General features: G+C 51.9%; 3 protein-coding genes across 3 annotated transcripts; 2 read left to right on the plus strand and 1 right to left on the minus strand.

The window, feature by feature from the left end:
* Positions 1-262: 262 nt before the first annotated feature.
* A1O5_11866 (uncharacterized protein) lies at positions 263-3,690 on the plus strand (the record flags this gene model as incomplete). The annotated part of the gene is made up of 2 exons (XM_007752436.1): positions 263-652; positions 712-3,690. The coding sequence occupies 2 exons, from the start codon at positions 263-265 to the stop codon at positions 3,688-3,690; spliced, it is 3,369 nt and encodes a 1,122-aa protein (XP_007750626.1).
* A 1,053-nt stretch (positions 3,691-4,743) lies between these two features.
* On the plus strand, positions 4,744-7,422 carry A1O5_11867 (uncharacterized protein; the record flags this gene model as incomplete). The annotated part of the gene is made up of 1 exon (XM_007752437.1): positions 4,744-7,422. One exon carries the CDS (start codon positions 4,744-4,746, stop codon positions 7,420-7,422), a length of 2,679 nt encoding a protein of 892 aa, XP_007750627.1.
* A 651-nt stretch (positions 7,423-8,073) lies between these two features.
* On the minus strand, positions 8,074-9,776 carry A1O5_11868 (uncharacterized protein; the record flags this gene model as incomplete). The annotated part of the gene is made up of 2 exons (XM_007752438.1): positions 8,074-8,255; positions 8,417-9,776. The coding sequence occupies 2 exons, from the start codon at positions 9,774-9,776 to the stop codon at positions 8,074-8,076; spliced, it is 1,542 nt and encodes a 513-aa protein (XP_007750628.1).
* Between the last annotated feature and the right edge of the window lie 2,931 nt (positions 9,777-12,707).

The raw sequence follows: 12,707 nt of genomic DNA on the forward strand, positions 1-12,707 counted from the left end.
TAGATATATGCCTGGTCCTTGTCGCGTCTGATCTGAACGAGAAACACACCAGGCCTCCACACCTCCTACTCACATGTCAATATTTAATTTCCTTGAGGATCGATATTGACTCTTGCAGCGACCAGGGTGATTCTTGTTGCTGAGAAAGTAGGTTGAATTTCCTCGCCGAGAAAGATTGCTCATCCTTGGAAACGCGTCCATTCGTCCATCCACCTCGGTTCTCTGCGACAGTCGCGTCTTACCTATGTAACCAGTCGCGCTCATGGCGAGAAAACGAAAATCTGCCGACACGGCGTCCAATCGTCCTGCAAAGCAACAGAAACCGGCCAATCATGACTCCGGCCGCCAGCAGGATCTTTTGTCCTCCGTCCACCATGCTGTGCTGTCATCCTACTATCCAAGAGTTTGCACGCTGAGAAGTTACCTTCTGGCAGCCTTGCCTGTCACGTCTCGTGTTCGAAGACAAAAACTGTCAGTGTTTGGAAAGGGCAATGCCACTGCCTTTCTTGACACCTGCCTGGTTGGCGTTCTCAAAGGCACTTCGGCTTCTGTCAAGGAATCGCGAAAAATCGACTTTGCTACCTTCACTCAGAGCCAATCCCGTGCAACTGGCGCTTGCACAGGCCGAGCGCAGCCTTTTTGCATAGACGAGGTAGGACACACGCTAGATCGGTGATTATTTGTCAACCATATCCTGATTGATTGTTCCAGATAGTCGACTTCGTCATTTGGTCGCTCTTCAAAGATAACTTTGCGCAAAGGGTTCGACCTCACCACATTCTTTGCCATGGTCTCCAAAGAGGCAGACCTCCGGATCATGAGTATCAGCGTGGGGAATCGGCAACTTTTTTGCCTGGAATTGTCCGAAAACATCCTAACGAGAATCTAATGGCTTTGAAATCCTCCCCTTGGTCTGATATCATATCTTTGTTGGGGGTAGATGGTGAGGTGATTTTCTCAAGTTTGCTCCTAGATTGTGGCCTCTTCATACGGATAGAGAGTGGGACGGACAACTATTTCCAATTGAGCGGCATTCCAATCTCCGAGCTGCCTCGGATTCAAACCGCTCGTCCAAGGGAAGCTGTTTTGCCAAATAGACGAGATACCCAAAGCTTGAATCTCGGGAACATACGTTTCGTGAGAAACCGCATATTATATGCTAGACCGTTGTCTAACGCCGTCGGCAAGGTCAAGTTCGGACTTCACCATACTCATATTCTGCAAAGATTGCCGGATGCAAGGCAACAGCATCTAGCGGTCCATCTTTTGAAGTACGTCTTCCCACGTCAATTCAATCTACACAATGCTTTCACCTCACTGGTTCATTCAAGCGAGACGGCACATCAGTTCAAGGACTACACAGTCCGCGAACAGGAAATCATCAGGCTGAGAAAGAAATCCTTGACGTGGGCTCCGCGTCGCCTTCGTGGCCAGCCCATGCAGCTTGTGCAGAAGATTCATCAGAATCACAGATCATGCTCCTACAGCCAGCTTCTGAGACATTACTGCCCTCTTGGTTCTACGGGTTGCGAAGATTGTGCTGTTCAGAGCGACGAAACACCTTCGTTTATGCGGGGCTTGGAACTGTTCGCCACACAGATCGTACCATCTGAGGGGCCTCAAACGGATGCGGACTTGGTTTCCAACGGCAATGATGGTGATTCTTCATTCCTGCAACATTCAACTCCTGTGGCTAGAGTATCGGCATTTTGTCGCTCTGTCATCTCCCATCTGCTCCCACGCCACGCATTTGGGAGCGGTCTAGAAGGTGAAGTGAATCATGGCGTGATGATGAAGAAAATCGATGAATTTATTCGAATGCGCCGATTCGAGAGCATGAGCTTGCATCAAGCTGTCCAAGGAATCCACATAACATCGATTGCATGGCTTTCGAGACCGAAAAGCCTCCATAGGAAAATGTCCAGGTCCGAATTCACAAAGCGGCTCGAGATCTTTCACGAGTTTATCTACTATCTTTTCGACTCTTTGCTCATACCGGTCATTCGAGCGCACTTTTACGTTACCGAGAGTTCTACTCACCGCCATCGGTTATTCTACTTTCGGCAGGATATATGGCGCAAACTCTCTGAGCCTAGCCTTGCAACGTTGAAGTTGACCATGTATGCTCCCATCAGACCCGGCGAAGCTCGGCTCAAGCTACGATCTCGTGCCTTGGGATACAGCCACCTTCGACTCCTGCCTAAAGACCAAGGTGTCAGACCCATTACGAATTTAAGGCGGAGGCAACCGAAGCTGGATTCTGGGAAAAGACTCCTAGGAGACAGTATCAACACCCTGCTTGCTCCTGTCTTCAGTGTGCTCAACTTTGAACGAGGACGCAATTCTGCGCCATTAGGCTCTGCCTTATTATCAGTTGGCGATATTCATGAAAAGGTGGCAGAATTCAAGAAGGCAGTTCGCTTGGGAGCTCGCCTTTTTTTTGCCAAGGTGGATATCAAATCGTGCTTCGACACCATCCCACAAGAGCCTCTGCTGCAAATGGTCAACTCCCTGTTTATGGAAACATCGTACCGGACAACAAAGCATCTTGAAGTCAAATCGAGGGATACTAGACAGCAAATGGGTCAAGAAGGTCTAACGCGCCGATTCGCTAGTATAGCCCGCCCAGCTGATAATCGCGCTGTGCTCTCGGAAAATTCAGTTTCCAATATAGCATCCAAGAAGGGTCATGTCGTGTTTGCGGACACCGGGAATAACAGAGTATGGAGTCGAGAGTCGTTGCTGAGACTTCTTCGAATTCACGTGGGAGACAGCATGGTCAAGATCGGCAAAAAGTACATGAAGCAGATTGACGGCATCCCTCAAGGTTCAGTTCTCAGCGGTCTTCTGTGCAGCTACTTTTACGGAGCGTTCGAGCAGAATGAATTAGGCTTTTTGGCGCCGGAGTCGTGCTTGCTATTGCGGCTCATTGACGATTTCTTGTTGGTCACGACAGATGACAAGCTTGCTCGACGATTTCTGGAAGTCATGGCCAGTGGTGGCCAGGACTACGGGATCCAGGTCAACGCCGAAAAGTCGCTGGTCAACTTCGATGTGACCATTAACGGTCAGAAAGCGCCACGAGTACACGGCAGTACCTTCTTCCCATACTGTGGAATTGGCATCAATATGGAGACCTTGGAGTTGAAAAAGGACAGAGCGAAGAAGGATGCATTTGTCAGCAATGCTCTAACCGTGGAGAGCTGTTCGAGACCAGGAATGACCTTCAGAAGGAAAATATTGACGTCTCTCAAGCTGCAGATGCATTCGATGTTGCTGGACATGTCGCTGAACAGCCGGAGCCAAGTCGTCTCGACATTGCTTGGGAACTTCACCGAATCAGCAATGAAGATGCACCAATATGTAACAGGATTGGCAGCAAGAAGACCACCATCGCAGAAGTTACTTCGAAGCCTGATTGAAGATCTTGTGTCGGCAGGAAACAAGATCTGCTGTGTGAAGAATGGCGACAATCCGCAGGTCAAGCAAATCAGCCGGAGGCAAATGTGCTGGATTGCAGCGGCGGCATTTGAAAGGGTTCTTCAGTGCAAACAGAGCCAGTACAAGGATCTGCTCATTTGGCTGAGGTCCTTGCGAGAAAGCACACAGGCCAGGATGAACATGGAACAGGCGGCCATTGCACGACTTCTCCAAGAAAACGAGAGCGCGTTTCGCAATTATGTTTTTTGAGACGTCAACCGCGAGTTGCGCGGAGGATGAACACATACCGAATACGAAGTAGATACGGAGTTCATAGGCAATGGGATGGGGCTACGCTGCCATGGCCCATGGCGACGGCAAATGGAATGCTTGGGGCAGTCTGGATTCTGGATTGCGAGTGGCATCTCGATGACCCAGCACTAAACTCGTCGAGCTGCTCTTGCCAGCGCCAGCCACCTCGCATTTACACAACGACTCACCCACCTGCCGTAGTCAACAACAGTGAACACTATTCATTGTCCAGTATTTCATTCATCTTTCTTTCTACCCAGCTCACTACCTTCTGTACTCCGACCGGCTGTCGTCACACCCCGCGGCCTATCCTCTCGCTCAATCTCGTCTAACGACGCCACGAGTTACATACCTGCAATAGGATAACCCCAGACACGGCCACGCCTGGCAGATCAGATTCAGATCTCAGACACCCGCATTGATTGTCGTGAAACAGCCACACTGCCTCAGAATCCGATCCACCCTCCGATTTGCCCGATCCTGCGACAGCCGCATGTCGCTGCGCTACCTTGCCAAAAGCCACGAGTCTCAGCGTGACGCCTGTCCAACCTGCGACGCATCTCCTGGGGCATGAAACATACCTTCAAACCGCATCTCGACGACTGGCATTTCGAAAACATATATTCTCGACGTCCCGGACCGCACGGCTAGAGATCATCTCGATTGCATCAGGATTTCCTGACGAGCACCACAGGCACCCACAGGAGCGACGGACGCTCCAACCAGCAGTGGACCATGACGGACACTTGATTTATCCCTGGAACCTCCCCAATCGATGCCTGCCAACCCACGACAAAATCCTGCCAGCCACCCTTGCCTTTCACCAACTTTCCCACTCTTAGTGGCGGTCGCAGTATCGGTGCTACAGTTCTCCGGCAAGGCCGCCCCCCGGTCGGACTTCTTGCCAGCCAGTCAATTCAGATGGAGGAGCCCCTAACTCGGCCAGCTCTACCCCATGTCTGGCATAGTCTCCTAGCTGGAGCCCTGCCACCGGCATGCCCATCCTCCACAATGTCAGCACCTTGCGCAATTCCACCAATCGCCCCAACACCCTTACCAGGGGCTGGGCCAAAAGCACCATTGGCAGATATTCCAGTTGGTCGCGATCAAGCTTCGACTCTCGAGTTGGCAGACCTTGGAATTGTCGAACTCGACCGTGAGTATGGCCTCTGGTATGCACCGACACTCGTTTCTTCAAAACCAGCACAGCATCGACATGCAGACATCATAACATTGTTTGAGCGAGAACACCTCGTCATCGACACCTCTCGTTCCTCGGAAATTAGCTTCGCCCCGCTAACTGCACAACTCCTCGAGACCTATTCACGAAACGCCCACAGTTGCTACCACCTCCATGATCTCTCTTTAAAGTCAGTGCAAGGCTCAGACCTTGAAATCCGCTCGCTTACTGCCTTATCGAACACACATAATATCCTTGGTGCGATGTCGACGACCGTTACCAGTGCTCCGGGTTCACCTCCCGACCTGTCGGGCTCTCGATCCTCAAAATCCTCCTCCTATTCCTCGACCTTTTCGAGTCCGGATGGCTTGGAGGCAGACATAATCAACTTTGAAGAGATTGGTTTGGAAGATGATAAAAATGCAACGCCGAGATTTTGTCACTCGCGCGACGTCTCAATGCAGTCGGTGGGCTCTCAACACGAGCTGATGAAGACGGAAGACTCTGGTCTCGGGGGGAAGAGGCCAACGCTCCCACAAATACAGACTCAAATTTCGGTATCAGTATCTAGTCACGACTCGGCACCACCAAGAGTGGCTGGCTCGAGACTGGCGACGTTCAAGCGTGGATTCACTAGCCCAGAGACGTTTTATGACTCCAGCAGCATGAGAACTAGGTCTTCTTCCCCTCCAAACCGAAGAAATCCAGCATCCTTCTCAACCCACTCGCTCAGTGCTGGCAGTCTTCAGCCTATCCCTCAGTCACCAGCAAATGCTTTGGGACTGCAAGCTAGGCGTGCCTCATGGCAGCCCCACAGAAAAACGGTCAAAGAATTGGAGGCAGAATACCATGACTCTGACGATGAGCTCCCTGAGGATGCGAGCTTGTGGAACGTCCCTGTTTCCCCTCATGCAGCAGGACAAAGGTCACACCGTTCCAGCTTTCGCGGAAGCCCGGAAAGGTATCAACCAACTCCAAGCCCGCGCCCGATACCTCTAGAACACGCAAAAACAGCCCCGGAAGTACCTCCACGACCAGGACGCCATTCACAAAGCCTACCAAAGACTAGACTCCCTCCAAGATCCGTCTCGCTCACCCCTACGACGTCAAATCCCTCGTCCCCCCACAAAGCTGACCACAGTCTTAGCGGCAGAACAAAATCGTGGAACCTTGCAATGGCCGATCTGAGTGAGGAAGCAAGGATCATATCAGAGGCGTTGGAGTATCATGCTGAGGTAAAGGAACAAGAACGACTTGAAAGAGTCCGTGGTGGATCATCACGAGACAGCCTTGAATCCTCAATGGATCGCGGGTCGAGATCGTCGTCCATTCAGCTTCCTCCAATTCAAAAGAGCACGTTGGATTTCATGCCGATCTCCAAGGAAAAAGAGGCCACCCTCTCACGGACGAGACCATCGTGGTTACCACCGAAAGATCCGAAAGAGGAAAGGCGGCATTTGAAAGAGTACCAACGGATGATGGCCGCCTCAATTGAAGCCGACAAGAAGCGTCGCACAAAGCTGCAGGTTCAGCAATGCGAAAAGGATGACACTAGAGAGTCCTTGAATCGGATCTGGCATTATTATGTTGACGAGACTACGGATATCACGACCATTGACAAACGCGTCAATAATCTTTGCTGGCGCGGCGTCAGTCCGAATCTTCGCGGGAAAGTTTGGCAAAAAGCGGTGGGAAATCCTCTGGGACTTACTGTTCAGAGCTACGAGAGAGCTTTGCAACGAGCAAAAGAAATCAAGAAGCGGACCGGCGATCAGCTTGGCCGAGATGAAAAGAGCATGGAGCGATGGTTTGTCGATATCGAACGAGATGCCGAAACGGCTTTCCCTGAGCTCAACCTATTTCAGCGGCAGGCACCACTGTGGCAGGATCTCATAGACGTTTGCGAAGCGTACGCATGTTACCGCAGTGACGTGGGGTACATCTATGGGATCCAACTTATCGCCGCGTTACTTTTATTGCAACTATCGACCCCAGTAGACGCCTTTATCCTTTTAGCCAATTGTCTCAACAGGGGTGTGCCGTTGGCATTCCAAACCGATGATACGACTACTACAAATCGCACTTATAATCACGCTGTGTCGATCTTGGGTATCAAATTCCCGCGTCTATATGAATATCTCTTTGGGTCACTGGAACAGGGTTGCCTTGGTTTCCGCGGAGAGGAGGTTTTCGAACCAATGCTCCGGACAATCTTTTCCAATGGACTAGATGTCGACCGTCTGTGTCGCGTCTGGGACATATGGATCTTTGAGGGTGACCGGACCTTGGTCAACGCGGCGGTGGCTATCTTGGGCAGTCTCCAACAACAACTCTTCGACGTACAAGGTGATGCTGATCTGAAAAAACGAAACATTCAGGAAATGTTGGGATGGGGTCCCTTCAACCGTTTACCTCAGTCAGGACATTGGAATCTCCAGTCCGTTGGTGACGAAGACAAATTTGTGGAAGAAGTGCGGCTTGCAGGAATGCTCGACTATACCGGCAAATAAATATTAATGACGACAGTGTACACAAGTTTGTACAGATGAACATTCACAAGCATCTTTTGACAGCAAGAAGCGCTTTGGCTGTTCGGTATTTCTTTTTAATCAATTACGGCCTGACCATGACGATTTCTCAACGGAGGGTGGAAGAATTTCTGGACACATTGGTATCTTTGGATTGACACTGCTGTTGCTGTTGGCTCTGATCGGTTAGGTGGAGAATATCGCACCGGCCTTTGATGACCGCGGACATTACGAGCAATACGTATTCACCCTCTGCTGATTCGTCTTGTTCATTTGGAATGAATTTGTCAACTGGCACTCCTTTTGAAACGCCATTCTGGCCGCCACTCCGTTTCACCTTTTTAGTACTCTTGGGGAGAGAAGCCAGCCTCGTTCCCTGGCAAAGGAGCAATGTGTCCCATGTCCGGCAAGCAGACGAGCTGAATAGAGTGCTGCAATCATGAGTCCAATCTATCTCTTCTTATATCTGGCCCGAGTCCACTTTAAGCATTTTCTGAGCTCTAATATATTGCCCTTCAGATATGGCTTTCCATAAGGCAGAAGTCTCCAACACCGTCCCATTCCTTCTTGCACCCTCTGCAGCCCATGTAGCGTAGACAATTGACCGTTTCTACCGCGCGAGCCGCACCCCATCTAAAGCCTGGCCTTCAAGCTTCTCACCCAGGTCTCGCTATATTCCGAGTCGTCATGCCCTGTAACCAATCGATCTGGAATCTCCACTTCCAAGAGCTTCGTATTCACATAGGAGGAATTCAATTGATCGAGGGACGTCACACCCATGCAGCGCATGGTTGTCTCGATCTCTTCGGACAATACTGTGTAGAAAGTGGACGGTCAGCCTTAAATCGTTTGTCTTTCGAATTATGGCCTCGGGTATGCGTCGTCAACAATGAGGAGGGGGGAAGGGGGGTTTGGTAAACACACACGAAAAGTGCCCCCTCTTTCTTTGAGAGAATGAAAAGGGTCAGAAACTTACACTGAATGACCTTGGCCACGCCCTCATCCCCCATGGCGACAGAATACATAAACGGTCGCCCTAGGGCGACGCCCCTGGCCCCGAGACACAAGGCTTTGATCACATCCGCACCCCTCTTGACTCCACCGTCCAAGTACACCTCGGTCTTCTTCATCAACTCGGGGTAAAACTTCCTGATCTCGAGCAGAGTGCGGATGGACGATGGCGCGTCATCGCACTGTCGGCCGCCGTGATTGCTCAGATAGATGGCATCGACGCCGTATTCGACCGCGAGCGCGGCGTCTTCCGCTGTTTGAATGCCCTTGATCCCAATCGGCCCGGCATCAGCCCTGCCCTTGCACCACGCCTCGCGGATCCAGGGCAAATCATCCCAGTTCAACGTCGAGGAATGATGGCCCCGGAGTGGAGGGCTGTTTTCGTCGTCTTCGTTGGCCGGCTTGTACCATTCCGTTAAGACGGAATTATCGCCGCTCGCGGTCGCCAGCTCGGCGCGGTAGCGTTCGTCCTCCTCGCGCTTGCCAACCACAGGCGTGTCAACCGTAATGAGCAACGCCTTGTAACCCAGATCACGCGCCATGGCGATTAACTCGAGCGTGCGGCTCTTCTCGTGCGCGACGTACAGCTGGAACCACAGGGTGCCGCCGTCCTCGGGCGAAAAGTTGCGAAACCGCACCTTCTTCTTTTCCTCGGTCAAGCACTGCATCAGTTCGTCGTGGGGTACGGTCGAATACGTGCTCGGGCAGTACGGGATCCCCCGTCTCGCCGCACCCCTCGCCAGACACAACTCGCCGTCCTCGTGCACCAACCTCGCCCGGGCGGCTGGGGCGATGAAGAAGGGCAGCCGAAATTTGGTCCCCAGCATGACCCGGGTCATGTCGACCCGCCGGACATTGCGCATTACTCGCGGGCGCAGGGTGACTTTCTTCCAGTCTTGCCGGTTGTTCGTCAGAGACCCGAGGCTGTCGGCTGCGGAGCTGAAGTAGACGTAGGCGCTGTGAGGGATGATGCGCGTGGCGGCCTTTTCGACGTCGTCCAGGTTCATGCAGTGGGCGAGTGGGACTTTGGCCGCCTTGTCGAGATCCCGAGTGACTTGAGGTGAAGACGGACTCGATACCGTGGCTGGATCTACAGAGCCCAAGTGCTTGTCTTTGGGTAGATTGCGTTCGATTGTGCCCGGGGGATGGATGGGTTCGTACATGGCCGTGGCATCCTTCCCGCCATACTGCAACAGTATCTGTGGGCCGCCGGGGTGTTTCTGTAGGTAGTCGGTGACATCGTAGACTTTGCCCGAGACGATGACCCAGCACGACTCTCGTGAAGCGTGCTGGGCGACTTCGTTGACGTTGAGCATTTTGGACATGGCTTGCTGCGCTGCGGGTTTTGCACAAGGACACACGGACACACGGACACACGGACACACGGACACACGGCAGCACACGCAGAACCTGACCTGATGATTGACAAAACTTCAGAAGATAGAGTGATATGATTTCGCAAATCAGGGAAAGATACACGGGTTTATCAAGTCGCCAGTCGCCTTGCACGCACCAGGGGCGGTCGGATATGGGCGCCGGAGAAAATCCCGGCTGGGGCTATTCGTGGGCTGGTGAGGCTGTTCTTGGGCTGTTTGGCCCTTGGGCTAGTTAGGCTGGATGCTTGACGGCTCTGGCGCTCCAGACCGAGGCATGGTGAGCCTGGCAATCCAAAAGCTTCGCCCCTTCCCCGCATCGAGCAACGAAGAGAATGCCGTACTGGGTAGATATTGTGTTACACTGGATACCAGTGCTCGAGGCTGAAGGGGGGGGGGGGAAGGGGGCCACCACCAGAAGGGTAGAAGTTGATCTGTCTCCCATTCGCTGTCCACTCGATCACTTTTCATCTACGAATCATCGTATGGTCCAGTGTCCTATCGTAGATGAAAGTCCAAGAGTGTTACATACATGGCGCCGTCACCCTACATGCTCCTTACACCTGTCAAAAAGTCCAGCACGACATGCCCAACCACTTCACTTTCTAAACTATACAGAGAGCCTCCGTCGCTCTCTGAGGTAGACAAGAACAACCTTCAACCTCTCATTCTCTGATAACACCAAGGTGAAGCCTTGGCTGGGCACACCTTGTCTCTTCTGGCCCTTGATATCACCGCCATACCTGTATCCTTCAAGGAAGATCGGAAAGTTGTGGCATTGAAGGAGGAGTGTGGAAGAAATGCTTGGATGACGCTCATTCCAATCTCTCCTGCTACTGCTTGACTTCACCTTTTGTTGTGGTGTTGAAAAGGCTGTTACCGTATGTTATCGGACACACCCGCTTACCAAGTCCACTACAGTCTACAACCAGCAAGTGGCCTCCTTCGCAGCCTCACGCTTTGGAGAAGTTGCAACTTGCAAGAAGAACTACAACTTTCGTTAGGAGACATACCGATGCTGTATGCGGCATCGGTTTGACTTGACAGTTTGGACGTCCTTGAGATCGAGCGCATTCGTTGGACTTTGAAAAACGCACCATCCAGAAAGGCGCAAAATCTTCCTGGGTGGCCGAGCATATCGAAGGAGCGGCACCGATTTCGGGCCTGGCCGCACAAAGGGATGAGCACCTACTGGCACGGCGTCCGCCAGACTGATTTGACGACGGTCAACCCCTCCCTTCCTTCGTATCTTGATCTTAATCTCATTCAAATGTTGACTTGCAGAGACAAAGTTCCCCCTTTTTCGAGACATGCATCCAAGGGAGCTTAGGTGACTGAGCCACTTAGCCAGCAAAGCGAGAGCTCCGTATCCGTTGCATCCTCTCGCGCCAGTTGAATTATGGAAGCGCCACACGGTTGGCTGAGCAGGTTCGACGCGCTCCTGCGCTCACCCAAGCGAGTCTTGAGATTTGGCTTTGAAGTTGCCGGGCTTGTTCTGATGGCATATCTCGTGCTTGCGGTAAGTCTGATTCTGTCGATTTTGGGACGTGTGGTTCCTAGTCACCCGAACTCATGCCATTGGCTTTGATGTCGGTGGGAAATCCATTGAGGGGGAATTTTGTGTTCCGCACAATTCCTGGAGGGGTGATTCCGACGTTGTTCAATAACCGCTAGACGAGCACGGAGATTCACTACAGAATGATTCAACCCATCCTGGGGCTGCGGCAACTGTAGGTGGCTTCGGAGAATCTATTCTTGGTTTACCTCGGTGGTTTGCCCGGGTTGGTAACAATTCAAGCCTTGCTGGCAAAGCACTGGCGACTGGCTGGGGCCACCGTGATGCCGGTTTCTCAGCGGGGTTTTGTTATCTTTGCCACCACTGTGTTCCAGCCGCGTTCTAAGCCAGACAGGGGAGGTGTATTCGCGTCAATTGACCGGCAAGCCTTCTTGGTCTATTGGATCATCTTGATTGATTTACACCCTGGCAATTCCGTGGACCATGCCCGGTCTGGGCAGCAAACTCCCCTGGTTACCGTCAGCTCTGGCATTCCAAGTCCTCTACTTACGCGACAGCCATGTCTTTCGAACCTCGGCCCTTACGCCGCTCAGCATGGTGGAAAGTCGGTGGCAAATGGTATATCGTCTTCTCCTCGAGGAGAGAAACATGCCTTTGGTCTGTTCCTTTCGCCGGACAGCTCTCGCATTCGCCTGAGAATCGATGAGGCATACGTAGACGACAATGGCGAGGGACTGATAGGGCCGCTGACGCTAGCTCAAAGGAGGAGAAACTCGAGCTGATGCGCCCATACCGCCTCCAGAACGCATTGGGCGTCGACACCCTGGTGCCCTCTTGGTGTCTTGTATGCCGTTCTTGAGTTCTGATTATGAAAAGGAGATGGCAGAGGAATTCTAGGAATCTACAGCTGCAAGGAAGAGGACCATGTCGACCATCAACTCTATGAAGCGACGTTCCTGAGAAAGAGAAGGAAGGTTGGTCTTGAAGTGAGCCGATCAAGAAACTATTCTCCGCACTCATGAAAACGAATGGTTAATAATAATGATTGGAAGTAATAAAAAGCAGACATCACACCCAATATATCTCACCGCTAACCGCTTTTGAGATGATGTTGGCTCCGCGCAAGGTTGAGACAATAGCCGCACCGACCGTCGGTCTCGAACGTCGGGCTTGCCATACAAATTAATGAGGGTGTAACCATGTGCGTTCAATGATTGCCAGATCTCGTCCTGCGCCGCTTAATTACTTAGATTATCGCGTCTGCACTAATTCTACAGGGAAAGAAGAAATAATGATGGTGAAGGTGAAGGAGATGGTGAAGGTGAAGGAGATGGTGAAGGTGAAGGAGATGGTGAAGGTGAAGGAGA

Source organism: Cladophialophora psammophila (genome assembly GCF_000585535.1).
Source record: "Cladophialophora psammophila CBS 110553 chromosome Unknown aczJe-supercont1.29, whole genome shotgun sequence".
NCBI lineage: Eukaryota > Fungi > Ascomycota > Eurotiomycetes > Chaetothyriales > Herpotrichiellaceae > Cladophialophora > Cladophialophora psammophila.